The sequence below is a fragment of the Bombina bombina genome, chromosome 2, assembly GCF_027579735.1.
Source record: "Bombina bombina isolate aBomBom1 chromosome 2, aBomBom1.pri, whole genome shotgun sequence".
Lineage (NCBI taxonomy): Eukaryota > Metazoa > Chordata > Amphibia > Anura > Bombinatoridae > Bombina > Bombina bombina.
The window spans coordinates 253,751,948-253,769,595 of NC_069500.1; the positions used below are offsets into that span (position 1 = coordinate 253,751,948).

At 37.2% G+C, this 17,648-nt stretch overlaps 1 protein-coding gene across 4 annotated transcripts in view; it reads left to right on the forward strand.

Moving 5' to 3' along the window:
* PAM (peptidylglycine alpha-amidating monooxygenase) overlaps positions 1-17,648 on the forward strand; it is a 405,645-nt gene that overhangs the window by 363,017 nt on the left and 24,980 nt on the right. For all 4 annotated transcript variants that reach the window (XM_053701521.1, XM_053701518.1, XM_053701520.1 and 1 more), the window contains 2 exons: positions 8,551-8,669; positions 9,105-9,204. In XM_053701521.1, the coding sequence (XP_053557496.1) occupies positions 8,551-8,669; positions 9,105-9,204 (219 nt within the window). The remainder of the gene's footprint in view (positions 1-8,550; positions 8,670-9,104; positions 9,205-17,648) is intronic.

Below are 17,648 nucleotides of genomic sequence, written 5' to 3' on the forward strand. Positions count from 1 at the left end.
GAGGTATTGTGATCTCTCCTACAATAATACAAATAACAGCAATTTGTATTGGCAGAACAGTAGTAAACAATTTTTAGTTTAGTCTCCACTCCAGTTTAAAATTAAATGGGAACATGCAGTTTGAAAAAACGCCACAAGATAGCATATGGGTAGGAAGTGGAGGTATCGGTTTAAGTATACAAGTACTCATGCAAAAACTTGGTATCGGTACCGATACTAGTATCGGTATCGGTGCATCCCTAATATATATATATATATATATATATATATATATATATATATATATATATATATATATATTTACATGTGTGTACATATGTATTCATGTATTTATATGTGTACATATGTATTCATGTATTTATATGTGTACATATGTATTTACATAAATACATATGTACACACACACACACATATATATACTGTATATATATGTGTGTGTGTGTGAGCATTGGAGCCCTTTGCAGTCAAGTAGATGAAAACATATAAAATCATATGTATGCAATATTCATATTTAATAAAGTGTTTAACTATGTATTTAATGTAAATATTTAACATTCCAATGTTCTTCACATAGGGGAATATGTTTTAGGTATTTGTAGATATTTTTATATCTATCTTTCTTTATTTATATATATATATATATATATATATATATATATATAGATATATATAGATATAGATATATAGGTATAGATATATACTGTACCAAAATACCATTAGATATACAGTACAGGTATACCTCACTCATACAGCAGAACCACCTTAAAGTGAAACAAAGTTGTTTTAGATTTCTTTTCACTTGCCAGTGTTTTAAAAACTTGAAAACATGTTTGAACTAACATATATTAGGGGTGCAATAGTGCTAAGTTTAGTTTAACACTAGCACAACACAGTATTCAATAAAAACTGTACCTGTAGCATAGTGACAATTACTGTAGTAAGATTTGCCAGACTACAACACTGATACAGATTGCACTGTAATGCTGTAAACATAGTGAACTGTGCATAACAAAATGGTGCCAGTCACTTTTCTTGCAATGTCACGAGTACAGCACTGTTTCAAAATCATTAGGTTAACTTCAGCTCCACAAAGCGCTGTATTAGGGAAGCGTTGTAAAGTGAAGCTCTTTTAAAGGGACAGTCTACACCAGAATTTTTATTGTTTTAAAAGATAGATAATCCCTTTATTACCCATTCCCCAGTTTTGCATAACTAACAGTTATATTAATATACTTTTAACCTCTGTGATTATCTTGTATCTAAGCCTCTGCAAACTGCCCCTTTTTTCAGTTCTTCTGACAGACTTGCAGTCTAGCCAATCGGTGCCTGCTTTCAGATAACTTCTCGTGCACGAGCACAGTGTTATCTATATGAAATACGTGAACTAACACCCTCTAGTGGTGAAAAACTGTTAAAATGCAATCTGAAAGAGGTGGGCTTCAAGGTCTAAGAAATTAGCATATGAACCTCCTAGGTTAAGCTTTCAACTAAGAATACCAAATGAACAAAGCAAAATTGGTGATAAAAGTAAATTGGAAAATTGTTTAAAATGACATGCTCTATCTGAATCATGAAAGTTTATTTTGGCCTAGACTGTCCCTTTAAGTGAGGTATACCTGTATGTAGAAATATGTATCTATGAATAACATATTCCGCTATCTGAAGAACATTGGAATGAATGTAAAATATTCAGTGCTAAATTACATGGTGCAGTATTTTTTCTCAATCGTGAAAACTCTGCTCGAGTTAAGCTTTTTGCGCTAGTCGGATTGTGTACGTATTACAAGTTTAAAAAAACTTATTTTGCTTAAGCAGTAACTCAAATAGTGCAAAAACTTAAATTATCGCATGCGCGTGCATGTATTCCCCCATAGAAATCAATGGAGACAAAAAAGAAGAAACAAACCTAGCACCCGTCTGTCATGCAAACACAATCGCATTTTCGCATTCCCGATAGAAGTCAATGGATAAAAAAATTGTTGGAAAAAAAAAACTTACACCCATCACGCAAACAACATAGCATATTCGCATTTACTAATGTAAAATATTTACAGTAAATACAGTTAAAATCTTTTATTAAATATGAATATTGCATAAATGTTTTATCTTGATTTCATCTGCTTCGGCAAAGGGCTCTAATGCTCTTATATATGTCTATATATGAGTACTATTTACAGTATGTGTTTGTGTATATACTGTATGTCTGTCAAAACATATATACACATATAAATACATTAATATACTGTATATGTACATAATTATATATAGACCTTTATACATACAAATACATCTTTAGCAATGTATGTATCTCAATGTTAAAGTACTTTGGAGGCTTTTTTTTTCTAAGACCCGAGATCTCATATCTTTGAGGCCTTATAACTTTTTTGTAATTTTTTTATTAGACAGTGTTATTATGAGTGTAAGTGTACTTTGTAATGTATTTTTATTAGATAGTGTTATTATGAGTGTAACTGTACTTTGTAATGTATTTTTATTAGATAGTGTTATTATGAGTGTAACTGTACTTTGTAATGTATTTTTATTAGACAGTGTTATTATGAGTGTAACTGTACTTTGTAATGTATTTTTATTAGACAGTGTTATTATGAGTGTAACTGTACTTTGTAATGTATTTTTATTAGATAGTGTTATTATGAGTGTAACTGTACTTTGTAATGTATTTTTATTAGATAGTGTTATTATGAGTGTAACTGTACTTTGTAATGTATTTTATTAGATAGTGTTATTATGAGTGTAAGTGTAATTTGTAATGTATTTTATTAGATAGTGTTATTATGAGTGTAACTGTACTTTGTAATGTATTTTTATTAGATAGTGTTATTATGAGTGTAACTGTACTTTGTAATGTATTTTATTAGATAGTGTTATTATGAGTGTAAGTGTACTTTGTAATGTATTTTTATTAGACAGTGTTATTATGAGTGTAACTGTACTTTGTAATGTATTTTTATTAGATGGTGTTATTATGAGTGTAACTGTACTTTGTAATGTATTTTTATTAGACAGTGTTATTATGAGTGTAAGTGTACTTTGTAATGTATTTTATTAGACAGTGTTATTATGAGTGTAAGTGTACTTTGTAATGTATTTTATTAGACAGTGTTATTATGAGTGTAACTGTACTTTGTAATGTATTTTTATTAGATAGTGTTATTATGAGTGTAACTGTACTTTGTAATGTATTTTTATTAGACAGTGTTATTATGAGTGTAACTGTACTTTGTAATGTATTTTTATTAGACAGTGTTATTATGAGTGTAACTGTACTTTGTAATGTATTTTTGATGTGTTTTGTGACACTTTTTAGTTTCAGAAAACAGTTAACTACAGTTCTGAGATTGTGGTAAGGATTGAAGCTAAATCGTGCTTTTGCGCAAGTTGTAATATCAGCGCAATTAAAAATGCTTGTGAAAAGACGATATCGCTTGCGCAAAAACGCTTGTAATCTAGCCCTCAGTCGACTGAGCGCACTTGGGAATATGCGATCGGGTGTGTGCACAAGTAGGGTGCTTTCTTGCTTTTCTTGCTCTATTGACTAATATGTTGACGTAGTTGCAATATTCTAAGTTCGGCTTTTTTCACGCATCGTGTTAGAGAATGAGTGAGAAATTTTACTTCTAATACGAGAGATACCAGATGTGCGCAAAAAGCTTACTTCTAGCAGAGTTAGCGCGAGAGTGGGAGCAATAAATACCACTCCGCTAGTAATCTGGCTCTAAATATATTACATTTTATAGCATACATCTCCAGTTTGACTTGAAATTAAATTACATGGGTTTTCATTTACTTTATTATTTTTCTAATATGAAGCTACTATAAACTCTGTATAACACTGTGGACTTAAAATAAAATAAAATGCACCTGATATAACACAAACCATGCTGGTCTCTATCTTCATATTTCTTCCTACCCAAAAGGCTTTGGTGCAAAAAACAAACGGGAAATACTGGTGCCCAGTTCCACATTGAGTACTAATGTCTACTAATAAAATATTCACAGCTAAATGCAACAATTGTGAAATAACTGCATATTGATAATGAGCAGTGAATTTATTTATTATCTTTGTATGATACAACCCCAATTTCGAAAAAAGTTGGGACAGTATGGAAAATGCCAAAAAACAAACATAAAGAGTCATTTGACAATTCAATTCACCCTGTACTATATTTAAAACACATTATTAACCCATTATTTGATGTTTTAGTTTGTGAATTTAATGTATTTTTGAAAATATACACTCATAAAATCTAATGACTGCAACAGGTTCCAAAAAAGTTGGGACAGGGGCAGTTTAGGACTAATAGTGATGTGACAAGTTGAAATAAGAAGGTGATGTGAAACAGGTGAGGCAATTGTGAAATCATAGTATATACGCATTTTCCAAAAAAGGCCCAGTCCTTCAAGAGCAAGGATGGGTCAAGGCTCGTCAATCTTCCACAAAGACAAATTGGTAGGATTTTGGGCATTTCCCCTTCTACATTGCACAATATAATTAAAAGATTCAAGGAATCCGGTAAAATCTGCTTACATAAAGGGCAAGGCCGAAAAGCACTTCTGAATGTGCGTGATCTCCGATCCCTCAGACGTCACTGTCTCAAAACCATCATGAGTCTGTAATGGATATCCTGACATGGGCTCAGGAATACTTTCGTAAACCTTTGAGAGTCAACACCATTCGCGGCTGCATCCACAGATGCAAACTGAGGTTTTACTATGCAAATCAGAAGCCATACATCGACACTGTCCAGAAGCGTCACCGACTTCTTTGGGTTCTGTCTCATTTGAGATGAACAATAGCACAGTGGAATCGTGTTTTGTGGTCCGACGAGTCAAAATAGTTTTTGGGAAAAAAAAGCCATCTTGTTCTCTGGGCCAAAGAGGAAAAGCAACATCAAAGCTGTTATCAGCATCAGGTCCTAAAGCCGGCGTCTGTTATGGTATTGGTGTGTGTCAGTGCCCATGGCATGGGTAACTAGCACATCTGTGAGGGCACCATGAATGCAGAAAGATATGTATATATTTTGGAACAACATTTGCTGCCATCTGACATTCAAGGACGTCCCACATTCTGCCCGGATTACAGTACATGGCTGCGTAAGCAGAGAGTGCAGTGCTAGCATGGCCTGCCTGCAGTCCTGACCTGTCTCGATTGAGAATCTGTGGCGCATTATGAAGCACAAATAAGGCAACAAAGGCCCCATACAGTTGCGCAGCTGTAAACATGCACAATGGATGAATAGGTGAACATTCCGCTTGCTAAACTTAACCAACTGGTGTCTTCAGGGCCCAAACGCTTAATAAGTGGTAAACAGTCGACTGTCCCAACTTTTTAGGAGTGTGTTGCAGTCATCAGATTTGAAATGAGTGTATATTTTCAAAAATACATTAAATTCAGAGTAAAACATCGAATAATGTGTATAGTACAGGGTGAATTGAATTTCTAAATTACTCTCTTTGTTCTTGTTTTTTGCATTTTCCATACTGTCACAACTTTTTTGGAATTGGGGTTGTAGATGGTATAGTAAGTTTGCAAATATATTGGAAAAATATTGAAGTTGTAAATACCAACACAACATTGTTAAAGGGATATGAAACCCCAAAAACAATATTTTGTGATTCAGACAGAGCACACCATGTATCAGAATCATCAATGGCTCCTGTGTTAGCAAGCTTACATATATTTCATATACACAAATCTCATAACTGATATTGTGCACTCATTGGGAAATTTCATTAAAGGGACATTAAACACTAAATACATTTTATAAGCATAGTATTGGTGTTAATTCTGTCCTCCCTTGTCATGTGCTGCCATGTTGAAATATCTCTTTCACAGCATTCCAGTGCTGACATTTGTTTTCAGATGCCCTGCAACTCTTTTTCAGAAACTTGTAGTGAAATTTAGGTTCCAAAATAGCAGCACCCATAATTAAAGGGAGGTCCATGAAATCAGGCAACAACTATTAAATTACACTGCTGTTTTAAATTCAGAAGTCAATGTTCCTTTTGCATTAGGGTGACCAGACGTCCCCGATTTTAGGGGGCAGTCCCCAGATTGAGGAGACTGTCCCCGGCTCCTGTTGAACTGTCCCCGGCTCCTGTTGTACTGCAGCCAAGCGCTGGGAGGAAATGATCGTCCTAATATGTATGCGTGTGCGTGTTTGTCCCAGCGTATGGTAGGCAGCGCACAGTTTCAGCCACAACTGCCAGGAAAATTGTTTGGGATGCAAAGAAAAACCCACAAATAACTTCAGGTGAAATACAGGACTCTCTGAAAACATGTGCTGTGGCTGTTTCAAGATGCACAATAAGGAGGCACTTGAAGAAAGATGGGCTGCATGGTCGAGTCTCCAGAAGAAAGCCATAACTACGCAAATGCCACAAAGTATCCCGCTTACAATACGCCAAACAGCCCAGAGACAAGCCTCAAACCTTCTGGCACAAAATCATTTGGAGTGATGAGACCAACATTGAGCTTTTTGGCCACAACCATAAATGCTACATTTGCCTATGATGAAAGGTACACCATTCCTACTGTGAAACAGGGAGGTGGATCGCTGATGTTTTGGGGATGTGTGAGCTACAAAGGCACAGGAAATTTGGTCAGAATTGATGGCAAGTTGAATGCAGTATGTTATCAAAAATACTGGAGGGAAATTTGCATTCATCAGCCCGGAAGCTGCGCATCGGACATACTTGGACATTTCAACATGAAAATAAACTAAACACAAGGCCAAGTCGACCTGTCATTGGCTACAGCAGAATAAGTGAAGGTTCTGGAGTGGCCATCTCAGTCTCCTGATCTCAATATCATTGAGCCACTCTGGGGAGATCTCAAATGTGCAGTTCATGCAAGACAGCCCAAGAATTTACAGGAACTGGAGGCTTTTTGCCAGGAAGAATGGGCAGCTTTACCATCTGAGAAGATAAAGAGCCTCATCCACAAATACCACAAAAGACTTCAAGCTGTCATTGATGTTAAAGGGGGCAATACACGGTATTAAGAACTGGGGTATGTAAACTTTTGATCAGGGTCATTTTGGTAGTTTCTGTTGTCATTATGATTTTAAAAGAGTAAACACAGTTGATTGATAATAAATGGCTTCAGCCAAACACTAACCATAAGTGAAAGAAAAGTTTTTGTGTTATCATTAATATTCTCTGAAAAATGGCCAAGAAATCATAAATTCTGCCAGGGTATGTAAACTTATTAGCACAACTGTATATATGTATGTGTGTGTATATGTATGCTTGTGTCTGTGTATATGTGTGTGTGTGTGCACATGTATGCTTGTGTACAGTATATGTATGCTTGTGTGTGTATATGCATGCTTGTGTACAGTATATGTATGCTTGTGTGTATGTATATATATATATATATATATATGTATATATATATATATATATATATATATATATATGCTTGTATGTGCATGTGTGTATATGTATACTTGTGTGTGTATATATGTATGCTTGTGTGTGTATATGTATGCTTGTGTGTGTGTATATGTATGCTTGTGTGTGTGTATATGTATGCTTGTGTGTGTGTATATGTATGCTTGTGTGTGTGTATATGTATGCTTGTGTGTGTGTATATGTATGCTTGTGTGTGTGTATATGTATGCTTGTGTGTGTGTGTATGTGCATGCATGTAAATGTATGCTTGTGTGTGTTAATGCATGTATATGTATGCTTGTGTGTGTGTGTATATGTATGCTTGTGTGTGTGTGTATATGTATGCTTGTGTGTGTGTGTATATGTATGCTTGTGTGTGTGTGTATATGTATGCTTGTGTGTGTGTGCATGTTTGTAAATGTATGCTTGTGTGTGTATCTATGTATGCTCGTGTGTGTGTGTGCATGTTTGTAAATGTATGCTTGTGTGTGTATCTATGTATGCTCGTATGTGTGTATATGCATGTACAGTATATGTATGCTTGTGTGTGAGCATGCGTGTATACAGTATGTATGCTTGTGTATGTGTATATATGTATGCTTGTGTGTGTGTATGTGCGTGTGTGTGTGTGTGTGTGTGTGTATATATATATATATATATATATATATATATATATATATATCTCTATATATATATATATATATATATATATATATATATTTCTCCACAAATGCAGGCACTCACTGGTCTTGGTTAAAACAAGATGATTTATTTAATTCATTAAAAAGGTATCCATGACGTTTCGGTACATTCCTGTACCTTTATCAAATGTTACCACAATACTAACAAAAAATTAAAACCTCCTGACAAACTTACCTACATCTTACTCCTAAATACCCCCAGTGTTCACTGAATAGCCGCCACAATGCCGTCGACGGAGTAGGCGTCTGACGTCATCAATGCGCATCACTATGCGCAGCGTCATCACTGAAATGCCAAAGTTGCCATAGCAACCTCCGCAACTTTGGCATTTCAGTAAGTGTTAAATCATTGTCTCTTTATTATGTTCTTGTTAATTATGTAATTCTACTGCATTGAGTGGACCTTTAACATTATGCCTCATTTTAATTCCAGGTGGACTGTTGTTTGCTGTGAACGGAAAACCACAACGTGGTGACTCTGCACCATTGCAAGGCTTTGTAATGAATTTTTCTAGTGGAAATATCATAGATACCTTTACTCCTATTAGTAAGGTAATACTGATTTCTATTTTTTATAAGTATTTTCTAGTTGGTTCTCTTACTAGGACAGCATGTATAACCTATACAGCAGGTTATGTTCTTTCAGACCATAATTAAAGAGCAGCTGTCTATATTTTATAATATTTATAATTTTCTATCATTTGAGTAACATTCAAATGATCAGCATAGACTTAATTTTATTTTAGATTGTTATCAAATTGATAAGAGCTTGATAAAGAAGCAGGAGCCCCCAAAACGTTGCACAAATGGGCTAATAAAAATGTCACATAGTGTGACTATCATATTGAAAACTGTTTATATATAACAGCTGTCCAGAAGATTTCACATTTGTCTATGTGAAAAGAATGTGTGGTACTTTTAATAATGTATGTTATTACTAAATATATGTTGTCATTGTAGTTTTGTCTAATACTTTGTTTGTTTTAGCCCTTTGACATGCCACATGACATTGCCACTTCAGAAGATGGAAATGTATTCGTGGGAGATGCACATGCCAATTCAGTGTGGAAATTTTCCCCTACAGAAAGTATGTTCCACATTTCAATGTCTACTTTAAGTATTTCAAACTAATACATTCACATTAAAGGGACAGTGTGCTATAAAACTTGATTCCCCTTAATGGGGGAGAAGCGTTATTGAAACGTGCGTCAGGGGAGCATCTAATAGTTTATCTCCATGTTTTAATTTGCTTGTCTAACAGCCTAGAACCTCATACATAGCAGTGGCTTGTTGTTTACAGATAGATAAAAGTAAATTCAACTCCCGGATTGAAGGAGGCTTAGTCGTAAGCATGGATTAATTTAATTTACCAATGTGACTGATTCAACTCACAGAATCTCAGTATATAGCGCTATTATTACCTCTGCACCAGATTATTCTAACTAGGCTGAGATAATGTGTTTTTAATATGGTTTAAGTAACAATTGTGTGTATGAATTGTAATGACTATCACCACATTTTCTTTTAATAAGTTTAAATAAAAGCTATGTTTTACTTTCAATGATGATACAATTTAGCTATACTCTTTAAAATGTAAATATGTACACCACTTTCTTTAGCCAAGCTCTTTTGGACTTGGTTATCTAAGTAAAACTTTTAGTTAACTACACCTCTCCACATTTGTGCAGGATTATACTATAGCTAATAAATATTCACCCTCCATTGTATTCTCTTGGTATCTTTATTTGACAAAACAGGAATGTAAGCATAGGAGCCAGCCCATTTTTGGTCCAAAACCTGGGTAGCACTTGCTGATTGGGCCCAGGTGCTGAACCAAAAATGGGCCAGCTCCTATACTTACATTCCTGTTTTGTCAAATAAAGATAGCAAGAGAATGAAGAAAATGTATAATAGGAGTAAATTAGAAAGTTGCTTAAAATTGCATGCTCTATCTGAATCATGAAAAAAAAAAAATATATAATTTTATATTATTGTATGTCTTTTAAGATCTTATTAGATGTGGTGTAATTGTTGTTGACCTTTTAAAGTTTGGAACCCTGTTTGTTCTTGTGGGTAGTGAGATAGGTCGGATTAGTGACCAGAAACACAAACTCACTTAGCTATCATATAATAATTAAGGGATTATTATATAAGTAAATTGAAATATAAAATATATCCGTCTTGAAACATTTATATCAGATCCCTTAATTAAAATTGACATAGAACAAGCACTCCAAGAATACTTCACCTTTAACAATACAGAAGACACTATACCAATCATTACTTGGGAAGCCCATAAATGTGTTATTAGGGGAATTTTGATGAAACATAAAGCCATCAAACACAAACAAGAAAGAAAAAAACATATAGCACTCACACAGGAAATAGTAAAAATTAGACTATTCCCACAAGAGACATCCTGCAGATGCAGAAATACAGCATAAGCTAGATCAAGCAAGATCGCAACTCAACGACCTCCTTGACATAAATGCCCAAAACACAGCTTTCTTCCTCCACCAGAAATACCACATTCAGGGTAACAAACCGGGCAGACTACTTGCCAGGGCCCTAAAACACAAACTCACCTCATCATATATCCATTCTCTAACGGCTTAAGACTCTTCCAAAACCACAATCTCTAAACACATAGCTACTGAATTTCGTCAGTATTACACCAAACTATACAACCTATTACCTGAACGCTCAAAACCCGACTACAAAGACTTATGTGAAAAATATCTCAGTCAAATAGATCTTCCCCAGGTACACCCAGAGCATTTACATCTACTGAGTCAAGCCATAACACACCAGGAGTTGGACTCTAAAAACAGGGAAGAGCCCAGGTCCAGATGACTTCAGTAACTTTTACTATAAACAATTTAAACCATTACTCACCCCACATCTTCTTAAATTATTTAATTATATAGACCCATTTCCTTCAAGCATGCTCGAGCCAAACATCACAGTACTACCTAAACCGGGCAAACCGACTGATACCACCTCCAATATTCGCACGATATCCTTACTAAACGTTGACCTCAAATTATACTAAAAAAATCTTGCTAACTGGCTAAACACCACTCTCCCTCATCTGATACATAATGATCAGACGGGTTTTGTACCACATAGAGAGGCCAAAGATAATATAGTAAAGGCGATACACCTTCTACACCATACCTCCCAACACCAAATACCAACAATCTTTATTTCAACGGATGCTAAAAAAGCATTTGATCGCTTAGATTGGACCTTTTTAATATGCACCCTACATAAATTTGGCCTCCTCAAAGAATTAATTTCCAAAATAACTACCCTCTATACAACTCCCTCAGCCAAGATTAAGGTAAGGTTTCAGAATCTTTCCCAATTAGAAACGGTACAAGACAAGGGTGCCCATTGTCACCCATACTGTTCATCCTATAAAATAAGAAAATCTTCAAACCCCATAATATCGTAAACACATAGATCCTGGACAGATATAGTCAAAACCCACCCTAATATTTCCACAATCCCCTCACTACTCACGCCTACTTTACAAAACTCTGACTTCCAACCAGGTATCAATATTACTCCATCGGGTACCAAAGATATACATCTCCTTTTACCTACATACATTCTGGTAGAGGAGGGTAAGTTACTACCATGACAACATATCAAACATTTAGGCGATGGGTTTTATGTCACATGGTTTAGATACCACCAGCTCAACCATTTCCTCCATTATACACATAAACACAATCTAACAAGACAGAGAACCCTATTTGAGAAAATGTGTAGTTCCTCCTCTCCCATACACCGCATTATCTCGCTGACCTACAAACTACTCACTACGCCAAAAGAAGGAGATTTGCAGAATTTTACCAAATCCTGGGAGAGAGATTTGCAATTTCTCATCCCAGCTGCTGACTGGCGATCAATTTTTATCTCTATCTGCCAATCAGCCCACTCAGCCAAACTCTTAGAGACTAACACCAAAATTCTTACTAGATGATATTTAATGCCACAAAGACTTCAACACATTTTCCTTAACTTTTCCAACCACTGCTCGTGACAATGCTCAAACGAAGGGACCTTATATCATATTTGGTGGACCTGTCCTAAAATTCAACCCCTTTGGGAATTTATTTCCACCTACATACAAGATACCCTAGGTACACCCATAACCCTGGACCCAATGGCATTCCTCTTCCACAAATACCCGAAACTTGACTAGAACACATGTGAAACTTCCACAAATCATGATAAACCGTGGGCACCAACTAATCCCATGGTTGTGGAAAAAAGAAACAATACCCACTCTGCAAACATGGATACAAGAAACACAAACCAACCTCAAGTTAATTAGAAAGATACCATTATCTCATTACAAATCAGTTAGACATGCACGCTTATATAATGTTCCTCTGGGAGAAACAACCCAACCAATGATGCCCCTAAGAGCAACACTAGAAAATAAGTTAATCTAGGATTTCACCTATTGTTATATACCTGACCCCTGCACACCGAGAACCCATCACATAATGACACTTATTACATGTACTCAGTCACACTCAGGAAAAGTACAAACAATTATTTTTTTAAATTCTATATGTTTTTATGTTTTCAGTTACTATTGGTTATTATTTGTTTTTTGGTAAAATAATTTAATTTATCTTTGTATAAATGGGAAAAACAGACAGCTTAAACTAGGTACAGTCGGACTATGACAAAAGTCCTTTAAAAGACTTTTCACATCAGCCGCATTTGAACTCATACTAAAGAAGAAATGACCATAAGAGCTCTATTGTTTGCCAAATCCATCTTACTTATGTAACATGATCAATGATTGTATCACCACTATTGACATTTTTGTTATCTATAAGCTGTATTTCTCAATAAAAACTATATTACAATATATATATATATATATATATATATATATCTCAAAATTCTACCTCAGCAGTGGCTAGACACATACCCTAGTGAGTAGTCAGTACATTGGGCCTCAGAATGTACAAGCATTGACAGAAATCAATAAACATGTAGCAGTAACAAAACGGGTATCGTTAGATTGACACATAGGACCCCATTTATGAAAGGCTGGACTGAAAAAAATAGTTTACATGGACCTGCCTGCCCAGCATCATGGCCATCAGGCAGGAATACGCTGCCTGCATTTAACATTGCACAAGAGGCTACTTGTGCAATGCCGCCCCCTGCTCGCGCACCATTGAGCGTGCACTGGCATATAGGTTAGGTAGCTTCTTAACTATCGCCTGCAGGCTCGCTCATGTGAACCGGCACTGCAAAGCTGAATCTGCAGCTTGATAAATGGAGCCCATAGTTTATAAATGGTAAATGCTGGTAAGTTTTTCTATAAGAGTGAGTTATGCCCTCAGAATGCCATGCTCAGGCAGTCACAAAAATGACATAGTTGATTTGTTAGAGTATGTTTACATAATTTGAGTATGTCATTTTTCCACTGCTCGAGATTTAACTGCGCTATAAGTAAGCTTTTCTCGCATGTAGGGTTGCGCTCATATTTTTAGTTAAAAGTAAACTGTTTTTGCATGTGCGCTAACCAGATGAGCGCAAAAATCCATTCACATATTCCCCCATAGAAGTCAATGGATCAAAAAAAGTGTGAGAAAACCTAGCACCCTACTCGTGCGCTTGCATATTCTCATGTGCGCTAACCCAACATGTAAAAATGTATATTTCACATTCCAATGTTCTTCACATAGCAGAATGTGTTCTATTTATTCATAAATAAATATTTCTACATATATCTGATATCTGGTATTTTAGTACAATATATATCTATACCTATATATATATATATATATATATATATATATATATATATATATATATATATATGAGTATTTATTTAGAAATACTTAGATCATATTCTGCTATGTGCAGAACATTTGAATGTGAAATATTTACAGTAAATACGTAATTAAAACCTTTATTAAAAATGAATATTGCATAAATATGTTTTTCATGTTTTTATCTACTTAACTGCAAAGCACTCCAATGCACATACATACATACATACATACATACATACATATATATATATATATATATATCTGCTCCAGCCAGTGCACACATTATGACAAGCTGCACGCCACAGACGTATGATCCTGAGACGGCTGCTCCAGCAGTGCACACATATTATGACAATCTGTGCGCCACAAACATATGATCTTGAGACGGCTGCTCCAGCAGTGCAAATATATTACAAGCTGCGTGCCACAGACATATGATCCTGAGGTCGGCTGCTCCAGCAGTGCACACATATTATGACAAGCTGCACCCACAGACATATGATCCTGAGGCGGCTGCTTCAACAGTGCAAATATATAACAAGCTGCGTGCCACAAACATATGATCTTGAGACGGCTGCTCCAGCAGTGCACACATATTTTGACAGTTTGTGCGCCACAGACATATGATCCTGAGGTGGCTGCTCCAGCAGTGCAAACTTATTATGACAAGCTGCATGCCACAGATGTATAAAACCCTAAAGGTGGCTGCTCCTATAGTGCAAATATATAACAAGCTGCGCGCCACAGATGTCTGATCCTGAGGTGGCTTCTCCAGCAGTGCACACATATTATGACAAGCTGCGCGCCACAGACATATGATCCTGAGGCGACTGCTCCAGCAGTGCAAACATATGACAAGCTACGTACCACAGACATAGGATCCTGAGGCGACTGCTCCAGCAGTAAATGACAAGCTGTGCACTGGATTAGATTCTCCCCAACATGGAGAGAAATCATGCAAAATCTCTCTCTCTCTCTCTCTCTCTCTCTCTCTCTCGCTGCATACCAAGATACTACATACCTTTCCCAAAATCATTTAGGGACCTTGCAGTACTGGCGTGACCTGTTAGATAAACTTGCCAGACCAGATTGCTTTAGAGAATCGTGAACTCATACTTTAACTATACATTAAACTATAAGGAAATAAATGCAATGTGTCATGAGATGCAGGACACAGTATAGAAGGTACAACGCTATTTTATTGCAGAGCATAGAAGTATACAGCTTGCACAACACATCTAACTTGGTAACTGCGACATAGACAATAACGGACCTAAACCACGCCCCCATCCGGTGACGTCACTTCCCACTCTCATCACATCTTCCCCCTTTTCAAAGAGCAAAGCATACATTTTTTTTTTCATTTGAATACATCAAATAACAAGGTATACAAGAAGCATACAAAAATAGTTTTGTTTAGTATACAACAAATAACAAGTTAAAGAGAATATCTGTATAAACAACATGAATTACATCCTGACTTGAACATCGGGGTAGACTGCCCTAGTCCACAGTGACCATGGGATTATTCTGCCCATACTTCCGGTCACTGCTCTAACTTGTGCTAATCCCGATATCGGGCTGGAAGTTTCACCACTCTTCCACTTGATGTCATTCTACATGAACTGTCCTCTGATACAGAAGAAGGTGTTTGAGAGTCTGCTGGAGGCAAAGACGTATCCTCGCTGTGATCTTGCTGAGGGGAAGGCACCCTCTTAAAACAGGGGATCCCACCGGCGGTGGTATTGAGGCATCCAGTTCCAAACTCTCCGGTACAGGCTGAAGATGTTTTTGATTTCGACGTGCGACTGTCCCTCCATCAGTAAGGACTACATAAGACCTTGGTTCTGGAGAGCGTCCAATTACCGTAGCAGGCATCTTCCATTTCTTCTCATCATCGAGTTTAATTCTGACACTTTGCCCCGCATTCAGCTCCTGCAAGGGCCTCACAGAGTGTTTCCTGTCTTAGAAGAAGCGATGGCCCCTTTTTGCCTCTTCATCCCCCCTAAGGACCTCGTCCCGAGGAATAGATCTAGTTGGATGGAAGACACCCACAGAGGGTAAGGTGGTGTGAATCTGATGTTCTAGCATCAGTTGTGCTGGGCTAAAACCCGTGACTTGAATGGTAGTCGCCCTATAGGACAAGAGGGCTAGGTACGGCTCAGATTGCTTCAAAATGAACTTTGTTGTTTGAACTGCCCTTTCAGCCATTCCATTGGCCTGCGGGTAATGTGGACTTGACATGGACAAAATCATATTCACTGCTAAAAGAACTGAACTCTGTGGAAGCAAACTGCATTCCGTTATAACTCACTAACTCCATTGGTATGCCCCACCGGGCGAACAAGCTCTTGAGACGAGGGATAACTGCTTGACTTGTGATTTCATTCATGGGTGCAATCTCCAAATGCCTGGAATAGTAGTCAATCACGACTAGATACTTTTTCCCGTGCAGTTCGCACAAATCAGCAGCTATTTTCTGCCACGGGCCTGCAGGCAGCGGAGTAGAAATCAAGGGCTCCCTTCTCTCAGTAGGCCAGCATTCCCGGCAAAAGGCACATTTTGACACATGACTTGCAATGTAGGAACTGATCCCAGGCCACCAAACTGCTGTAGCCCTTTCTCTGCACTTTGTAATGCCCAAGTGGCCATCATGAATCCTGTTTAACATCTCCTGCAGCATGTTAACAGGAATAACAATGCGGTCCTGGAACAGCACCAACCCATCCAGCTCTGTGAGCTGTGACCTTTCTGACTGGTAAGAACTTAGAGACATCCAGGCTGCCCGGCTCTCGGGCCAACCTTCTTTTATGTACTTAATAACTTCCTGAAGGTCTGTATCTAAATATGTCTCCTTTCTTATTTGTTCTAGATTCCCTGAAGAAATGGATTTGGAGGCCAGAACTGAATCTACATACACTTTCACATCTGATTCCGTTGAAGATTCTTCATCAGCAGCCAGCGGGAGCCTGCAAAGTGTATTCACCACTACCAGTTGTTTCCCCGTCACATGCACTGCCTGAACGTTGAACCTGAGCAGCCTCTTCAGAAGTCTCTGGCATCTTAGAGGTGTTTTGTCAATATCATAGGAGTTGATTAAAGGAACTAGCGGTTTATGGTCAGTCTCCAGACTAAATTTCTCTAAACGCACTAAGTAACGCTGGAAACGCTCACATGCCCAAACTGCAGCCAGGCACTATTTTTCAATTTGGGCGTATTTCGACTGGGCAGCCGTCAGTGTACGGGAACAGTAGGCGATGGGCTGTAGTTTGTTCTCATTCAACTGCAGGCGAGCGGCCCCTAACCCATAACTGCTTGCATCGGCACTAACCACAGTCTTTTTGGAAGGGTCATAGAACCCAAACACTGGGGCAGACCCCAGTAGGGACTTGACCTGCACAAAAGATTCTTCTTGTGAAGGTCCCCAGACCCAGGCAACATCATTCTTTAGCAACTCTGTGATAGGGTGTAGTATTGTGGATAAATCTGGAAGGAACCTGCCCACATAATTCACAAGGCCCAATATTTGTCTCAGCTCATGTACATCAGAAGGACTTTTCATCTGTTCAATAGCAAGGATTTTATCAGGGTCCGGCTTGATGCCATCCCCCACTGATGATATGCCCAAAGTAACATGACTCAACCTTCCTAAAATGTTATTTCTCCTTATTTAATTTCAGCCCGGACTCTCTAATGGTCTGCAGCACACAGCTCCATC